Source organism: Tetrahymena thermophila (assembly GCF_000189635.1).
Source record: "Tetrahymena thermophila SB210 genomic scaffold scf_8254617, whole genome shotgun sequence".
NCBI classification, from domain to species: domain Eukaryota; phylum Ciliophora; class Oligohymenophorea; order Hymenostomatida; family Tetrahymenidae; genus Tetrahymena; species Tetrahymena thermophila.
In genome coordinates this window covers 120,398-140,277 of record NW_002476387.1, presented here as the reverse complement: position 1 = coordinate 140,277, position 19,880 = coordinate 120,398, and the positions used below count along the sequence as shown (strand labels likewise).

At 26.2% G+C, this 19,880-nt stretch overlaps 3 protein-coding genes across 3 annotated transcripts; 1 reads left to right on the top strand and 2 right to left on the bottom strand. All coding sequences in view use genetic code 6, as the record gives it.

The window, feature by feature from the left end:
- Positions 1-840: 840 nt before the first annotated feature.
- On the bottom strand, positions 841-15,124 carry TTHERM_00193520 (dynein heavy chain, amine-terminal region protein; the record flags this gene model as incomplete). The annotated part of the gene is made up of 25 exons (XM_001017105.2): positions 841-1,569; positions 1,670-1,952; positions 2,010-2,447; positions 2,505-2,881; positions 2,954-4,129; positions 4,190-4,402; positions 4,454-4,937; positions 4,999-5,168; positions 5,225-5,501; positions 5,562-6,271; positions 6,337-6,726; positions 6,786-7,215; positions 7,270-7,666; positions 7,720-8,500; positions 8,554-8,903; positions 8,972-9,710; positions 9,769-10,154; positions 10,223-10,524; positions 10,586-11,023; positions 11,073-11,827; positions 11,878-12,606; positions 12,669-12,988; positions 13,041-13,701; positions 14,018-14,761; positions 15,023-15,124. The coding sequence occupies 25 exons, from the start codon at positions 15,122-15,124 to the stop codon at positions 841-843; spliced, it is 12,381 nt and encodes a 4,126-aa protein (XP_001017105.2).
- Positions 15,125-16,072: 948 nt separating this feature from the next.
- TTHERM_00193510 (hypothetical protein) lies at positions 16,073-16,729 on the top strand (the record flags this gene model as incomplete). The annotated part of the gene is made up of 3 exons (XM_001017104.2): positions 16,073-16,349; positions 16,400-16,485; positions 16,535-16,729. The coding sequence occupies 3 exons, from the start codon at positions 16,073-16,075 to the stop codon at positions 16,727-16,729; spliced, it is 558 nt and encodes a 185-aa protein (XP_001017104.2).
- A 1,221-nt stretch (positions 16,730-17,950) lies between these two features.
- On the bottom strand, positions 17,951-19,273 carry TTHERM_00193500 (hypothetical protein; the record flags this gene model as incomplete). Its single annotated transcript, XM_001017103.2, has 2 exons — positions 17,951-18,570; positions 18,679-19,273. The coding sequence occupies 2 exons, from the start codon at positions 19,271-19,273 to the stop codon at positions 17,951-17,953; spliced, it is 1,215 nt and encodes a 404-aa protein (XP_001017103.2).
- Positions 19,274-19,880: the final 607 nt, after the last annotated feature.

Below are 19,880 nucleotides of genomic sequence, written 5' to 3'. Positions count from 1 at the left end.
AACTAAATAGTAACAGATCCTTAACTTGACATTACTATATCTATATTATACTAATAATTATTTGTATTTTACTCCTTAAGATTAATAATTAAGCTCTTATTGTTAATTCTTGGTAAATTATTACTTCTTTTTAATTGGCTTTCTTTATTAACGAATTTTATAATTTTAAAACCAATCTCTAAAAATATTTTTACTTATATTACTAAAGTAGTAGATAGTACAAAAATATATAAGCCATGATATTCCAATTTAAAAAATATAAAAATACTTTCATATAGTATATCATTTAAGTTTTTTATTTTACTATTAATTTTTATCTCTTAAATAATTTTCCTATTAATTAATGTATTTTTGATTACTCTGATTTTCATTATATGAAGCGTTTGGATCTTATTTATTTTTTTGTAGTATAGTAATTTTACTGTTAATAAATACACTCTAAAAGACATTATTTTTTTATTTATGAGTCTTCATCATAAGGGATGAATAAATTTAAACTAAAAAAAATTAAAATATTTAAAGATTTAAATTGTTATTCCAAATTATTCTACCAAAAATTATTTTATTCGAAAACAAAAGAAATTCAAAGCAAATTTATTTTACAAAAATCTATTTTATTGATTTAAAGCTAATTCAAATTAAATAAATTAATAATTTATTTCAATTTTATTTAATTTAATTTATTACCTAATTTTGAGATTAAACAAAATTAAAATATAAAAAATTCAGTATAAAGTATTTTAATGCAAATAAATAGAATTTTATTAAATTTGGTTTAATAAATTATTCAAACTAATTTTATTCGTTCTTTGTTTCTTTCGTTCGTTTTAAATCAATTTATCAATCATTCAAAGCACAAGTATAAGCAGCTCCCTTTAAAATCCAATATTCTGGCTTCTTTTTAGTTGGTGTATCAATACCTATAATAAAGTTAGTTGAATGACCGGTTGTTGAAAGTGTACCTGCTCTTGAAGTTGTTTTATATACAGGCATTCTATAATCTTCTTATTTTGACTAATAATTTTCGTTAGGCACAAATTCAATTACAGGAGCTGAAGTATACATTACACCAGGACTACTATCTTCTAAAATACCCTTACTTACATCAAATTAACAGCCTTCTATAAATAGACCGTATATGTAAGCTCCAGTAATAGACATTTCTATTACCTATTCAGGTTCAGTATATTTACTAAATTTAAATCCGAAATTGAGCACGTCAATTGCAATTTTATTTTAACGAGCAAAGTTTTGCAAAACTGATGTTAAGAAACCTTGAGGGAAGAAGAAAGCGGGAAGCCAATACACTTTGGGCTTTCCATCCAAGTTAAGCCACTAGCGGAAAAATTCAGTTCTCTTTACAAGATCTTCAAACCAACTTTGCAAAGGCTTAAGCGAAGGATAAGAGCGAGCCTTCCACATTTCAGGCACTGTGTTATTCATCATACTTGTATATGTCTTATCAAGTTCGGCGCTCATAACAACCTCACCCTTAATAGCTTTTTTCAAATTACTCAAACTCTATTTCATAACTGAAAGCAATTTGTTAAATCTCTCACACTCTTGATTCTATTTTATTTTTTTATGAAACATGAATATTTAAAACGAATAAATAAAATTAGGAATTTTTATTTGAATAAATTTTATGAATTTATTTATTTATTTTTACCATGCAAACTTGCAAAGAATCGATTGATTCAGGTTTTTTAGAAGTGAATACTTCTTTCTTAAGAGGAGGAGGCAATCTTTCTTCAAACATATTGCACATTTCTTCTATAATTTGGTCAGGAGTCTTCTAACCTTCTCCACTTGCAGTATTTTCTCTTGGCTGCATATTTAAGATGGTGTCAAGAGCTATTTTTGATTCCTTCAGCTAGAATGTTATGTTAGCATTTTCGTGCATACCAAACACTTCAGGTGACTCAAAGGCAGGGTATTTTTCAATTAATGATCTTTTGTTATAAATAAATAAATAATTTTAATATTATAAAAATAAAATAATAAATTACCTATAATCTTTCAGCTTTCCTATTTTAGATGACATATAAATTCCTGACTCAGAAAATTTATAAGTATCTAAAAGCACTTCTTCATTAAGGAAACTATTTAGAATAGCCATCAATGTTCTTCTGTCCCAATCATCTGTAACACGACCACCATAAGTAATTTAACCTATAACATATCTGAGTGCATCCCAAGGAATTTCTTCATTCACTTCTAACATATCACGCAGAATAGTGATACTTGTATCCAAATCTGAATCATTAAATTCATATCTAATATTCCATCCCAAAGGACCAAACTTTCTTCTTTCTTAAATAATGGCATGGAAGAATGATATAGAATAAAGCAATTTCTTCCATGGTTTTTCTTTAGTGCAGCTTTCAAATCTTTCTTCTGATAGTTCTGCATAGCTCTTTTAGATGTTTGATTTTATTCCTTTTGGTCTAATATTAAATAAATAATTTTAATATATAAATTTTAAATAATTTAATTGATTTTACGGTTCGTTAGTAAGCTTAACTCCGTTTTACAGGATTGATACAGGGAAATAATCACAAGGCATAGATGTTAAGAATAATCTAAATTCGGTATTAAATTCTTAATCTTCATTATTAAATCCTGCTATCAGCTCTTCAAGCTTTGGCATAAAAGATTTACCTAAATGGCAGTTTTGTAATATTACCCATCCACCATTTTTCAAACCGTTTTCGATAGCTTTTTGAGCTATTGGTCCTTAGCCTTAACCTAAAGATATTACCACTAACTTTTCAGAAGAGATTTTCGTATCCTTAGCGAATCTCAGTAAATTTAATAGAGGATCAGCACCCTAAGATAAAATGAAAATCAAAGGTGTTTTATAATCTGTATCTTTGTAAACCTATTATTTATTTATTAATCAAAATCAGTATAAATATATAAATAATTTGAATATGTTTTAAGTAATTATTACCTCTTCCATTATTGCTGCATTGTTTGATGAAAATTTAGACCCTAATGACTATTCTACATAGTAAGTCATAGCATACAATGATTTCTCTTCTCTTAAAAGTCTTACAAGAATTAAGCGTTAAAATGGTGTAATTTCACCCTTAAATTATTTAGGGAATGGAGTAGTAAAAGGTTCAGCACAATTAATCCATGCATCCCATTCTTTATAATGTTCTTTTAAATTCTAGAACCATGTACCAAAGTTAGAAATTACCTAAGAAGCACTAAATATACTATTCCATGTTTTTTAGTTGATTTAAAGTCCCTGAGGAATTGCTGGAGCTTTTTCTTTGAGTATTGGAGCACCTCTACAAAAGAGATTCCACTCTTGTTTAGTGATGATTCCACTTCTCTACTAAATGGTAGCAGAGACTAAAAATGAGAATATACGCTTGTGATCGTTGAACAAGCCTCGACACACATTTAAGAAAATAGTTTGTGTTATTGAATTTATTAATATCTCAACTCTTTGAGTAATTTCTGGACTCTTTTCTGAATTTTCAATAATCAAATTAAATAATCTGCTAAAATAGGCTAATGAGAATTAGTACATAGGATCAATCAAAGCTAAATCAGCAATAACAAAGTAAAGATAAGAGCCTCTTTGAGCAACAGGCTTGTATTATGAACGAGCTTCTTCTATTTCTACTTTCTTCTCTTCAGCTTCAGTAATCTTTTCTTTCACAATTTCTGAAGTCTTCTTTGATAGCTTCAAATTTTCAATCAATTCAACATCATCAAGAATCATACCTTTAGAGCTAGTCAGTAATTCTAAAATTCTGTCTTCATTTTTCTTTAACTAAGTTTTACCTTGAGCAATAGAGATAATAAGCTCATTTTTGGTTAATTCTACTTCTGGCATTTCCTTCCTTACAACATCTCCTAATAATTATTCCTCCAAACCTAATTCAGTAACAGTAAAATTGATTACAGTCACTCTAATAAATATTTCTGGCAAAAAGTTTGGATTAGGACTCTTTGTTTGAATGTAAAGCTTGAAATTATTATCAAATTCAACATCTGCATCACCAACTTTTATCATTTTTCTTCTATTATTAATAGTAAACTATTTCAGTAAAAGAGGCTCTAGTATGGTATCAAGAGTATCTTCCATATCTTCTATCATCAATGGTTAACCCTATTAAATAAAAAAATCAATTTTTGTCTTTAACACAAATTAATCAATGAAAATAAATACCATTCTTATACAAACTTCTAAGGTCTAGAAAAGCTTTTCATCACTCATTTTAGTGCACATCATGTTAGATTCAGAATTCAAATTTTTAATCCATTTAGAAGCTTAAAGTTGTGGATCTATTAAAAGAGGATAATTTCTGCATGAATGAACTAAAATACCGTTATTAATAGAAACGCTATCTGATGGTAATCCTTTTGCATTCCAATTTCTTATCTAAATTTAAAAATTATTTAAATAAAATATTCCTTTTTTGAGAAAAATTACTTCGACTGGATCTCCAAGTACGTTTTCAAGAACATAATTTTCACTTTTGGGTATCTCCATTTATTCACATTTTTAGAGCCACTATTTAACTAAATCTTCTCTATAAGTACCAGGGAAAGGTCCATAATAAGTCACAGAGGCACCTGCTACGAAAACATCTCCAACTAAAAGTTTAATTTGATCTCCTAAAGTTCCCACTGTTTCTTTCCATCTAATTTATTCATCTGCTAAACCTTAAGTAAGTTCTTCAGCTCTAACAAGTCTATCTGCAGTGGTTTGAATTTCTTTGTCTAATCTATCTTTTTCTAATTTGTTATCGTTGTATTCTTTTTCAAGTTTAGCAACTTTATCTTCTACTTTTTGTAATTCAGCTTGCTTTACACTAAGTTCTTTGTTAGCCTTATCTAACTCTTAGTTCATTTTATCTACAACATTCTTTTTAGATTGAATTTATTTATTGACATCTGTAAAGTTGGCAACGGCACTTTTAAATAAAATTTCATAATTAAAAACTTAAGTTTAAAAATTAAATCAAAAAGAATTACATAACCCATTCACAAATAGCCTTTGCAGCTGCTTAGATAGTTGCTAATTTTTGAGGGTTGAAATTTTCATTTGTTGCTATTTTTGCCTTAATATTTTTTTCTACTTTGGGACTTATATTGTAAACATCTAAGTTTTTCATACGAGATACCAAATTTGGATCTGCAAGAAGCTGATTAAAAAAAAGAGTTGAAGGATATATTATAAATACAAAAAAAGAATAAATACCTTCTTAATGCTATCCCAATCTTACTTTTCATCAAATAAACAACAAACACATTAAAGTGTAAAGAGAACAAGCTCATTAGGGTTATTATTAGCTTTAATTTCAGAAATAACTTTTCTATCCAAAATATTTAGTGCTTCATTGGCAGCTTAAAGCATAGGAAGAGCAGCCTAAAGAACTTTATCTGCTTCAACTTTCATTTCTCTGATTTCAGAAGCTTTTTCATTTACTTATGCTTCTTCTTCCTTGACAACTGATCTAACTTTATTTGCTTCATAGCTATTTATTTAGTTAATATTTATTTATAAATAAAATTTAATTTATTAACGCTTATTTTACCTATCTACTTCTAATTTTTTAATCAATTCATCCTGCTCAATTGTTTTCTTTTACAAAACAGGTTGCAACTCAGTAAGTTTTTCTTTTAATGAGGCAATTGTGTCATTAGCTTCTTTTAATTTATAAAGACCATTTGAAAGTTTATTTTTTTAGCTCTCAAGTTAATCTTATTTCATTTTAATTAATTATTTATAACTTTCTATAAGATCGATATAACTTTTAGGGGTGATATAAACTCTTCTCTTTAAATTTTTGAAGTAGGTTTCAGTCATTTCTTCTACAGATTAATGTACAAACACACAACACTCTGAAAGTTATTCTTTTCTCTCTTTCGTAAGTCCTTCGAATTCTAAATTTTCCAAGAACATCTTTGCCACTGTCATAAGTGCTTCTTAAGGCCAGGGATTAAGCCAATCAATAGTACAGCAGTTTACAATAGAAGGGAACATACGCATACGAACTCTAAGGGCGTTACCTACAGGAGAAAGTGCCAAAACAATATGCATTTAGCTTCTCACTTTTTCTACAAAATACTAGTATATGTCTGTAATCTTGTGCTCCCTAGCTTCTTAAGATAACTACTAAATAATATCTTCAACTTCATCTTTTTGAAGCATATTAGGAACTTCACCACTATTTAGCAAATTATTTACATCCTCTAAAAATCCTTCTTAAAGTATTTGAGTGTCTGCAAATAAGAAAGTTAATCTCTTTTTTTATTTTCGCAAGATTAATTAATTTTTCATTAATCACAATAATAAATAAAAAAATTTACCTTATTTTCAATACCTACTTTCTTCATCATTCTAAGTAAATCCTCTTTGAATTCCTTTTTACCATATTATTTTTTGGGTTCAATACTATCTAACTCACACCCAGCAAGAGCTGATGCGAGAGTTGTGATACTCTTCTTTCCTGAGCCACCAACACCAACAATCATGAAATGTCCTCTCTGTAAACTAAGAACTCTGGCTATTCTAGACATATGCTCGACAGCATCTTTGAAAAGAATTAATTGCAGCTTAGTATCTTCATTCATATATTCTTCAATAATCTTAGTTAGTCTTTAGAAATCCTTAGCTTCTTCATAAACCCTGTCTTCAAATTCGATATTACGCTTCAAAAAATCAGAGAAAATAAGAGGTACCTCGTTAAATACATCCTCCTTTTTTATGTAATAAAAAAATTTTTAATTTAAATGCTTCTCTAAAAGATTTTATTTACTTTTTTCCAGTCTAGTTTAAAGTTGATAAAAAGTTATTTTTAAATTGTATCCATAAACCAGTTTCTGTCTTATTCGTTAATCAATCTATCACAGAAGACTCTGGACATTTCGTGAATCCACAATTTAACAAGAGAATCTACATTCAATATAATGTGGGGTTTTGCTAATAGAAGACCTTAAAATACTTTTGACACATCTCTTAAATTAAAAACATAATGCTGCTTTGAAGGTGTAGGTAAAAGTTCTTCAGATATGTATCTATAAATATTCAAAGTAGCATTAACTACACTTTCATTTTCTCCTAGCTCAGTAATTTCCTTTCTGAATTTTTTCACTCTCAAAAAGTTATTGAAGATACTACTAAAAATGTGTGTTAATGAAGCAGCTTAGCTATCTGGTACTGTCATAATTGAAAAATGTCTTGTGAATCTAATTTCAAAAATAAGTTATTATTTTATTCTATTAAATTTGTTTAAACTATACCTTGCAGTGAGAGAACTTCTACCACCTCCAGGAGGTGCAGCAGCAGCAATTAAGACAGTTGAATCAATTTACTTCCATTGTAAAGTTTTCCTATCATATAGGCCTTTGTAATCCATAAATTATCTCAATAATTCAATTGGAGGTTAGGCTCCATATATTTCTACAGAAGGCATGTTAATATCATCTATGAATACAACAAGCTTACGTCCAGGAGGAGGCATTAAAATTACCTTTTTATTTTTTCTTTGAGTCTGTAGCTTATTTTCAATTTAACCTTAGGTTGATAAGGAAGAAGTTTTTGCTGAAAAAGTAAGTTCACAAGTAGCAACTAAATTTTAATCTTTCAAAGTGTTAAGAGTACTAGATGTGATAATAGTCTTACCTGTACCAGTTAAACCTATATAGAAATACAATTCAAATTAGATAAATTAATTAATTGATGACTTTTACCTGTTAAGAAAATAGGATGCAAAAGTTATATATTTTTATCTAAGAACCATGAATAACAAACTGTGTCAGTTGTAGGTACCACAAGTTAGAAATAAGACATTTCAGGGGAATATGAAAATTCAGGAATAATTTCTGACCAAGCAATAAAATCTCCTTCTCCCTTACCGATAGTGTAATAATACTCAAATAGAGATCCACGAGGAGAAATATCAGCAGTGAATGCTTCTGAGAGACCATCTTAGAACTCTTTAATGTTCAATGTAGAAACAGTTGCTCCAATACCCCAGCCTATAGCCCAGAGAAGTAACTTATCAATAGCTTTCTTAGAGTTTTCATTTTCAAGATTATCTTTTTAATCTAGTTCTAATATAAGTTTTATATTTCTACAAACTGAAATCGCAATGTTAGCTTCAACTGTTGGTATAGTTTGTTAAATCTTTTTCTTCTTCATATGATTTAGAATCTTTTTGAAACTAATATTGAAACTGTTCTTCAGTTATTCTTTGTGCTATTCTTTCTTCAAAAGGGGGAATATTTCTTTCTAAAAGTAACTTTCTACAATAGCTTCATAGCCAACAACATCTTGATCTATATAGACCATACCACATCTACTTACTGTGGCAGGACTGGCAACAGCGAGATCCTATACTTCAAAGAGCATTCTTAATTATGGCTTAAGTTTGATTCTCTCACCATTTGATAAGCAGAGTGTCATTGAATCATCAAGCACTGTATTCATATTTTCAATCCACAGAGCATCGACAGGGCCATCAAAAATTACCTTTAAAAAGAAAAAAACTTAATGACATATATGAAGATCATAAAGTAAATTACCCATCTTTTGTCAGTTGATTCAAGAGATACGTATTACCTCATGATTGTTGAGGCCAAACCATCAGTCCAACTTTATGAAAGAGGATCAAAGTCTCCATATAATTCCTCCATAGAAATAGACTTAGGATTGAGAACAGTCATTTAAATATTTTAAAAGTCAGGATGGTTATTAACAGTTTTTTCATTATCACCTCTTATTCTTTTGTTAAGCTCACAGTATGACAATCTCAAAACATCTATAACTTTAGATTTACCTCCCATAGTTGGTCCTACAACCATAACTCCAAAACGTACTTTAAGAGTTTCATGGAATTGCAAAACTTTTTCTATGAATGTATTACAAGGCACAACTAATATAAAATTTAAAAATTAAATATTAATTAATTAATTGATTAAATTAAGTTTAAAAATAAATTACGGTTTTCATCAGATATATTTTGTCTAATGACATCTTCCAATTATTTATTTTAGATAGGAGGAATATCTAATCCAGGGAATAAATCTTAAACAATTGCATTAAATAGAGGAATATCATGACTCAAGAATTTAGGCACATTTGAATCTCTCATGGCTCTAATAAGAACAATATCTTCAGAAATATTTGGCTCAGCTCTCTTCAATGCACCAGCCATGACCAAAACACTCTTTACAGCTCTCATACCAAAATCATAGTGATCCTGCTATGAAAGTTATTCAGAACTTAGAGTATATAGTTTAGTCATTTTACGTGATAAATCCTTTGCATTTGAAAAACCTTCAGCAAATAACATAATTTCTGCAATAAGTGCATAATCAGGAACCATCATAGCTACAGGTCTGAAGAGTACTTTTAAGTTATCAGGAAGTTCTGTTCTACCAGCATAACCTGGATTCATGGTAGTGAATATACCCATGTCAGCAGTTAAAGCTAAAGTTACCATTTTTCCAAAGAAGTTGAATTATCTATCGTTTCCAGAAGAGGCCGATAATCTTAAATGAGCCTCTCTAATTGTTAGTACTTATTGAGCTATAACTGATAATACTTCGATATCAATACGGTTAAATTCATCCAAACAAGTCCATGATCCTGTGTAGCAAAGACCCATGAATAATTTTTCCATCATTTTTACATTAATTTACTCTGAGCAGTTAAAAACAATACAATATTTACCAAGTGCCTAAAATTAATTCATAAAATAAATTGAAAGATTTTTTAAATATTAATTTTTTTCTTACTTTTGCCAAATCCTTGCAAGATTCTGTTTTACCAGTTCCAGCTGGGCCAGCAGGAGCTGCTCCAAGTTTGATACCAAGAGCTCCAGTTATAGTCATCCAACATCTATCTGTTAATGGAGTAATAACCAATCTTGGAGAAGCACCAAGATACTCATAGCCATAAGGAAGTTTAGCATTTACTTATTTGCACCAAATAGATTCATCTTCAATGTAGAATCTTAGTTACTACTGCCATTTGAATTCAGTTGTTGATTCGACTCCTTCTTAAGCTAGCTCTTCTATGATATCTCTGTAATGAACATCTTATACAGCTAAAGCTGATAGGGTCTTTCTTTATAATTCAGTTAGATCACCACGGATTAAAGTAGTTAATTCTTCTAATTAGGCTATTTTTATAATTTTAAAGAATAATTATTTATTTATTGATAGAATTAAAAATTTTAGAAGTTATTACACATCTACCCTTCCAGCCAATCGTATAAATCGCCTTCAGATTCTGGACTTAAATAATTTTCTTCTGTGATTTTTGTCCAATATATAGCATCAAGAGCAAGGACGACTTATGATGGGAAAGATATTACCCATTGAGATCTTTGGGTGTCTTCATCATCGTACTTAAGAAGAGCAGATCTCATCACATATCTCAATGAATTTTTCATAGCTTCTTCCAAATCTTTAAACCAGTTTTCAACTTCTTCACCTCTTGCTTAGTAACCTTTTAAGACAACCTTTTCACCTTCAGCAGATATCATTCCACTAAAAATAAGATATAAAAAAAAAGGATTTTATTATTTTAAATGGTTTTATAAATATTTACACTGCAGTGTCCAAATGGTCGAACTCTAACTTGACAATATTTTCAAAACATTTACGTAAGTGAGGAATGACCGACTTGATATTTTTAGCTTAACTTAAAATTTCCAATAATTCATCATTTGATAAGAAGAAGAATCTTTAGAAGATTTCTCTCTTTTTCTCAAGCAGTTCATCTAAAGCTTTTTGTATAATTTCAAAAGCAGCATTGTTATTTCTTAAAGTTGTAAGTGTTGTCTTGATTAATTCATCATTGAATCTTCTTAGCTAAGGATTATCTCTTGCTGCTTTCATGATTCTTTTCCACTAGGCATCAGCGTTATTAAAACTTTTTACTTCTTTTGCCATTGTCTTAACAGCATAAGGAGAAGTAAGAATAGGCTCTAAATAAAGCCAATTTCTTTAGTGCATCATCCACTCATCCATTAATTCTTAAAATTATCTAATAGAAATAATATTTTTAAAAATAATTAAATTAATAAATAATATACCTTAAACTTTTTTGTTTAGCTTCAACTTTAGTAGCAATTGATTCAACGAATCTTGAAGCTAATATGTTATTTACAGTTAACAGAGCATCATCCAATTTAGCAATTAAATCATCGTTATTTCCCAAAATAGAAGCATCTTATCTGTCTTTATAGCTATTGACTGTCAATTAACTCATAGTCCAGAATGCTTCAACTCCCTTATACATCTTATTTAATTCAGCTTCCTTGGCAGCCTTTAATGCAATTTCAGCTACTTTATCTTTATATTCAACTAAATTATGTTTATTAATCCATCCTAGAGTGTACATAGAATCTTTTATGTCATGGAATGGCTCCTTTTCCCATGCTCTATTTTCCTTTATTAAGCTCCTTACATCATCCCACTTTTCTTACAAAGCTGGGTCTCTGAGGGATTGTAATAGGGATAAGACATTTCTAAATTCTTCAACTTAATTTTTAAAAACACGAGCAACTTCATTAGTTTCCATTTCTTTTGCACAGTGATTAGCAGCTTTTCCTAGTTTTTCAACCTTATTACTGACATCTTCTATATCTATTTCGAAAAATGGCTAAATATCCCATCTATCGTATTCTCTCTTCCACTCCTTTCTGCTCATCCATAATTTTTCTATCATACCAAATTCTCTAACGAATATGTCTAGTTTCTCAAATATAGTTAATTCCAATTACATAGCAATTTAGAAATCGTTAATTTTCTTAGATTGCTTAACGATTTCTGCCAATCTGTTACTGATCTTTATTTTATCAAAAATATTTAACAAAAATTATTTTTTTTCAAATTTACTTCTTGTATTTGGCCACATGTTTAGTTTATATTTGCTTCTACTTTAGCATAATCAACTTTAATGAGCTATTCTTCGAGCTCTTTTACATCTTCCTTGATTCCTGGAATCATTTAATCCAGTTATTTTTAGAATTTTTTAGAATTTTAATCTGCAGAAGCTTATGCATCACTTATTTTTGTTCTGAGAGTTTAAATTTGTTGAGAAGCTTCTTTGACTTTTGCTTTATAGGATTCAGGTAATTTAATTTTATATTCTTCTATTAAAAATAATAATTCTGTAATTTCTGCATTTTCTGAAGTCATTTCTTCAAGATTATTGCTAATTTCGGAGATATATTCATTATACTAAACAAACTATTCTACATTGACTGGTGCAAGGGCAATCTTTTAATTGAATGCATGCAACTTTGTATAAAAGTTTTTAGCCTTTTTAAAAAGCAGATCTGGCATCATTTTGGTCAATTCTGTCAAGCAATTGATAGAAATATTTTTGATTTTATCTTTGAGATGAATGTTATCGAAAAAGATTAAACCAAGCTCTTTATTAGGTTCTATTGACTAAAATCTGTTATCCTCTTCACGGAATTATTCAATCATTTTTTTAAAGAATTCATTTTCCATTTATTCTACTTAATTCCAATTAATATTGCTATTGGTGATGTATATCTAAATAAATGGAATAAGAATCTTAGAGTATTCTTCAACGAAATCAAAAGATTTATTTAAAACCTTTAATTAGTTTATAATTTTAATAAGATATTTAGTTAAATAGTTAAATTAATTTTTAATACATTTATTATGTCTACTTGACTTTGCTTATACAAGCCATCGTTATGTACTATCTGATATAAATCTATACTATCTTCACCATTTCTATCTTCTGAATCTTCAATCCTAATATAATCTCTAAGTTCTTGTACATTTACAAGCATTTTATGCTTGTTGCATATTCTTTATACACTTTTGCTAATTATTTCTTCAAACATTTTTCTTAAAATATCTCTGTTTGGGGTAAACACTAACTCAGGTCCTATGTTAGAGGCTTCCACCATAATCATGCTATTTACAGATTGGTATTTATCTCCTATACTATCATTTAAATCTTCAATATCTGTTTTTCAATAAAAAATAAATAAAAGCATTTTAACTATTTATTATCTTACGTCTAACAATCGAAGAAGTGGAATTGTTTATCATTTAAATCTTTGAATCAACTATTAAATAATCAACGAGACGTACAAATTTATTAAGTCTTTTATAATGTGTGCGGATGGTTGCTTCTTAAGTGTATGGCATTTCTTTTCCTGTCTCATCACCTACCAACAAAGGAGCCTTTTCTTTAAGCTCATCAGTATCGTTTGCATCATTTGATGGAATACGATTTTCCTCTTTGAATGCTTATAAACTTCTTTTACAGTTGCTCATAACTAATTCTTTAATACCGTTTTCTAACTTATCTAACTTATAATCTGTAGCTGTAACTCTATAACTTTCCTATGTTTTTTTAAATTCTTCATATTTTAATGGTTGATTGATATTCATTTCCATGTATCTGAATTCCTAGCTCATAAGACACAAGCCTCTAATTTCAAGTAGAGCAGGTTAAAGATTTCTGTCAACAGAAAACAATTACTGGCTTAAAACATGTGAGCATTCTCTCATCATATTTCTTCTCATAAGCTTTTTCCATAATGAGAAATTTTTCCATTTCTTATATTGCTTAAAGAACTCTATTTCGAGTAGTTAGTGGAACATTTTCGATTCTCTTTCCCATTCTTCGATAGTTTTAAATTCAGCTTAGTCGTCTATAAAATGAGTTATTCCCTAAAATATAATTTTTTAAAATGTTATTCAAACAATTTGATAAAAATTCTCTAATAAAATAAAAATTAATTTTAAAATAACGTAGCTTTATTTATATATTAATTTATTTATTATTTTTGTGAATGAAACGCTTTTTGATTTAATTAATTTCTTGACTGCTTGCTTGTAATTACAAATATTTTTCCTAAATATAAAATCAGCTAGGTATTTGAAAATTATTTAATTGTGCTTAAAATAATCAATTGATATCAATATTGATCTTGAATCAGTATTTTATTTGTGTGCATTTATGATTTTATTAAATATAATGATTTACTCTTGCAGAAATAGTCATATATTCTTTTGGATTACGAGCATCGAACTCTACTATCTTAAAATCATAAGGATTAGAATTCTTATTTAAGTAGCAAAATTCGTCAGCCATTTCAGGATCAGTTCGAATTAGATGTATAAAATCCATAGGAGTTAAATAATCTTACATCTTAGAACCATCATCATCTTTATTCTTTTTTTGTTTTTATCCCTTTTTAATTCTGAAATGAGTTTTTTTATTTTTCTATGCTTCTTGTTCCTTTAATTTTTGATCTTATTGTGGGATAGAATCTTTAGTTAAATTAACATCATCTAAAATCCTTTGAGCATTTATAGATAATTGTGATCTATTAATTTGATCAAGATGTTTGACTGAGCGATTGTGAGGAAATGGATTAGTTAAAATATTTATAGAAGACTAATCAATCACAGATGACTGATTGAAATTAATTATGTTTGAATTTTGCTAATTGTGAGTGCTTAGTATATTTCCAATAAGTAGAGAGCTCTATGATCCATAGTTTTTGGTTGAATTAACCAATATTTTACCCTTATTAAATATCACAGGTAAACTAGAAGTGTCTTGAAGTGGTGGCAATTTGTTATATTTCACAATCTTTGGTACCAATTCAGATTCCTATAGCATATACCTATTTGCCATTGTTGTATTTAAAGACTTTCCCTGCCCTATTATTGTACTTTCATTTCTCTAAGTTCTTTGACTTCCGCTCTTTCCTTAAGGTAATCTCTTTTTTATTTAAAAATAAACATGAATAACTCAACCAAAACTTGCTAAAAAAATAGTTTTTTTTTTGATAAATGTTGATAATAAAAATCCCCTAAAAAAGAATCATATTCTAATTAATATATCTTATGCTTATTAAAATCTAAATTCTACAAAAGTAGAAGTAGGTCTCCTAAATTGAAAGCTGTTTCATTTTTTTATGCTTTAATATTTTAGCATCTAATTGCTTAGATATGAAATGAAGAGAACTAATAAAATATTTACCAAACCAGGGAGAGGATTTGAAAGACTATTTTAGCTACTATTCCTATATAAGCGCTAAATAAGCTATTGCTTTTGCTAGTATAAATCCTCTTGATTTTACATAAAAATTATTTTGATTAATTATCAAAGTCAAGAATGAATGTATGTATTAATGAATGAATGTAGTATTAATATATTTGACTTTCTATTTTTAAAACTACTTCTTTTTCTTATTCTTCAAAATAATACTTACTTATACTTTGTTGACTAGATTCTTTTAATTAATTATTGATGAATTTTTTCTTTAAATATAAATGACTCTTTGATTTTATTATTTATTTAAATGCAATATAAAATCTTACCATAAATCTTCATAGTTATTTTTTAAAAATGTTTCAGTATTCTAAAAGCACTATATTAGTTATATGCATCTATCTTTAGAATAAGATAGATATATTACTAATTACCTTTATCAAATAAAACGTAAAACTCTATTTGTAATTATTTAAAATACCGATAAATTTAAATCTAATATAAGCACTAGAAAAGCTAAAAAATATCATCTAATTAAATATTTTAGTTTTAAAACTAAAAAAAAAAGCAAATCAGACATCAGATTAATAGTTGATTTATTATTGAAACAATTTTATAAGTTTAATAAAGATTTTTATCATCAAATAAATCAGCTTTATTACTTTTAGAATTAATTTATGTAAAATATTTAATATTTAATTTATTAATAATAAGTAATGTGAATACTTCATTTAATTTTTTACATAGTCCATCAAAAATAGTCTTAAAATAATTTAGTTTATTGCTTTAAAATTCAAAATATATAAATTCTATTTTGTTAAAATTAAACATAATTAATTGATATAAGTGAACAATAATAAATTTATTATTGATTATCTTTTTTTTAGTGAATAAATAATTTGATTAAAAATCATTTTAAAATAAATTTATAAACAATCAAAAAGTTTTGTATAAAAAAGTATTCTGTATATTTTAATTGGAAAACTGATACACATTTTTTTTTTTTTGCAAAATACCTAAATTATATCTTAAGATACTATGTAAATAACCATTAATAAATTTAAAAGGATATTTCCAGAAAATAGATTCTAATTATATATAATATTTCTTAATTTACAAATTAAAAATTCACGCAATCACATAGCTATGTTACTAAATTTTTATAACACTTTCAGACCAGACAAGACTATTGAACATCCTATACTAGGAGAAATTTCATGCAGTGGTTATCATGATGCTTTCAAGAAATGTTAAGAAATAGTATCAAGTTCTCCTACTAAATACAGTATTTAATGTTACAATCTCCATGAAATTAGTAAAATAAATTTTGAAATCAGCATTAAAATAAATTTAAAATCAAATAAGGTATGAACTGTTATAAATTTGATACAAATGAAGAATTTTAAAATTGGATAAATGGGAAATTAGAAGAGCGTAAAAAACTTAACTAAGTAAATAAAATACCTAATTATTAATTTCTTAATTTATTTTTTCTAATAGTTTTTAAATGAAAATGGATCAATTTAACCAAAGTTATAAAGTAGAAATATGTTTTATGATGTATTTATTTAAAATGCTGATAAAAAGCCAGATTAAATTAGCAATACTGAGAATGAACAATAAATTCAAAAATACTTTAAAGAATAAATGATGAAAAATAAAGGATTTTTCGATCCTGATGTTGATGAATAGTGAGGAAATAAGATTTTTTTTTTCTTTGCATGTTGTTGAATTAAATAATTTAATCAAATATATTTATCTAAATTGTATGCAAATATTATTAGTTAAATACTAAAATCATATTTCAATAACAAACCTACTTATTTTTATTTATTTATTTATATTTCATAAAAACTAAATTAAAGTCTTGAATAAAATGTTTTCAATCAAATAAAATTGAAAAAATTCAATCTAAAATATTTGAATTAATTTATTTAATAGATCTTTCCTTAATAATTCATTAAATTTTAAAATTGAATTAATAAAACCTTTGTTATGAATTTAATATGATTTTTCAATCCTTATAAGGATTAATGATAAAAAAGTAATTCTTTACATCTATCTACAGATTTAATTAATCAGTTAAAAAATACTTATTTAAACTATATTAAAATAATATTTTTTATTAAACACATCTTTAATTATCTCCACATAAATAACAAAATATTTATCTTATTAAATATTTTCTTGATCAAAATATATTTTTAAAACATTTCAAACTAATTAGAATTTAATTATTTCAATTAAATATATTTTTATAAACAAAAAAACATTATGTATTGAATTTGTTGACCTTAGATAATTAAAGAGTTTTTTATGTTTAAAAGTTAATAAAATTGAATTCAATTATGATTTTTAGCTTCATATAATGATAAATTAAGTATTATTTTTCTTAATATTTCTTAATGATATTAATTAAATGTTTATATTTTTCTATTTTGTTTGTCAAAAATAATATTTCTAGTATAAATTGATAATTTATTTACCTTCAATAAAAATAAAAAATAATTTTGATTAATAATATTTCAAGTGAAATAGAATCAATTAAATTTAATAACAAATATTATATTAAAAGTAAAATTTACAAACAATTGTTGCTTTTTTAACATTATTTTTATTTAATTTAAAATTAACAAAACATAACTATTTTTTATTTATTTTAAAACAGAAAATAAGCAATATTAACAACAAAAAATTATTATTTTATGAAAAATTTCAATATTAAATAATAAAAAATAAACTTCATTAAATTTGCTATTAGTATAAAATTTACTTATACTCTCCATTAAAAAAACTCATCTTGATATTTGTGGTTGTAAATTTTTAGAATTTACCAATTGATCAATTATTTCTCAATAAATTTAAAATACTTAATTTCTGAATTTTTTGAATCAATATTTATATAATCACATTATTTCAATTCAAAACAATCAAGTTTGTCTCTGAATATTTTTCAAACCACTTTATTGGTGATTACTATTTTTCGTATTTGGGTCTTAAAGTGTTATAGACCTCATCAAAGTTTATGTCAGCAAAATCGCTTTCTAGAGTATATTTATTTAGATCCAACTTTACTTTTGATTCTATTCCTAAAAAGTAATCATTTGGAGGAAGACAAGTTAGGACATAGCAAGGTACATCCCTTGGAACTGGTATATTTTTTTAGAATAATTTTATACTTTGTTTTTCAGGAGATCTGTCAGGGCCACTCTACTTATAACCAGAGACTAAATCAAATAATCTAGATTTACATTCTGCCAGACATAACACTTTAGTTTAATACTTATCAAATATTGCAATATCTATTTCTCCAGGACACTCTGCCCATTACAAGTTAGTTAGAACTTTTACATTTCTTTTTTTTAACTTTAATTACCTTAGGATTAAATCAACTCCTTCTTTTAAACATTTATCTTCAAAACTTTTCCCTCTTGAAATATTTTCTTTGCCAATATTACTATCAACTTTTTTCCATTCTTCTCTATATGCTTTTAACTCTTGTAACATCAACTAGTACCTTTAGTACTTATCGTTAGCTATTTAAAATTAAAATAACAAAAAGATATTTATCTAATTAAGTAGAATTAGTGAATTAAAATAATCTATTCAAATTATTAAATATTATCTATCAAATTATATAATACCTTATAGCTATAATAAAAGATCATCTAATTACTATTTTCCATTTTATACTACCTTCTAGTTTTTATCTATAACTTCTTTTAGTTTGTCTTAACACACGTCTTCTGAATATTTCTTTCGTAATCCAACTAAAATCTTTTATCTAATATCTGAATCCGGAAGTTAGTATTAGTTCATAAGCGTAAGTGCTTTTTGATAATTTGCTTCTAAATCTATATACTGCTTATATTCTGGACAACATATATAATTTGAAAGTCTATTATTTATTCTTCTGATAGAAGAATCCGAATTTAATCCAATATCTGAAAGTAAATCATCAAAGTACTATTTACGCTTATTTAACTCTATTTTAACTTTATCAATAACTTCTCTTCTTTCACCATCAATATCATTATATACAGTTTCAAGATATTAAACGAATTTATCCCAATCTTCTTTAGTTTCTCCTTCGTATAACCCCACAGATGGAAATCTTCTCAGTTCTTTTTCAAGTTAGCTTCTATAAAAAAGTTAATTCTTAATACAGTCACTATCAGGAATATCACTTTCCTTTATGCAATCAGCAAAATCAGCTATTAGACTATAAACAAAAATCATATATATATCTTTTAATTTAGAATGAATAAAATAGTATGCTAAGTTAGTATTATTATTTATATAATTGATTCTTTTAAACTCTTATTTATATTTATAAATATTTCTTCAGACTTGTTTATCTACTTCTTTAAGATTTGCATCAAAGTATAAAGCCTCTACTAATATTTAATGATAAATGTGGATATCTAAATTGAAAGCAAAAATCAAAGCCTTTTTTCTAATTTTATAAATTATTTATTTAAATTACTTACTATCTATAATAAATTGTTTTAAAAATTATAAAATAAAAATAACTTATTTAAATTAAAAATAATTAAATTACTTCATATAAAAATCAACGAATAAATGAATTAAAAAAATTTAAAAGAAATATTAAATAATTCATATTTAAACAAAATAATTATTTTTTTAATAAATAATTTTTCTTACTTAAAAAAATTAATTAAAAAACACTGAAAATTAAATTAATTCTATTATAAAATTTAAAAAAAACATGTAATTAAAAGTAAAATTTTTATAAAAAGTAAAATTTTAAAATTTATTTAAATTATTCTAAATTAAATACAAATTACATGTAAATATATAAAATACTATTATATAAATTTAT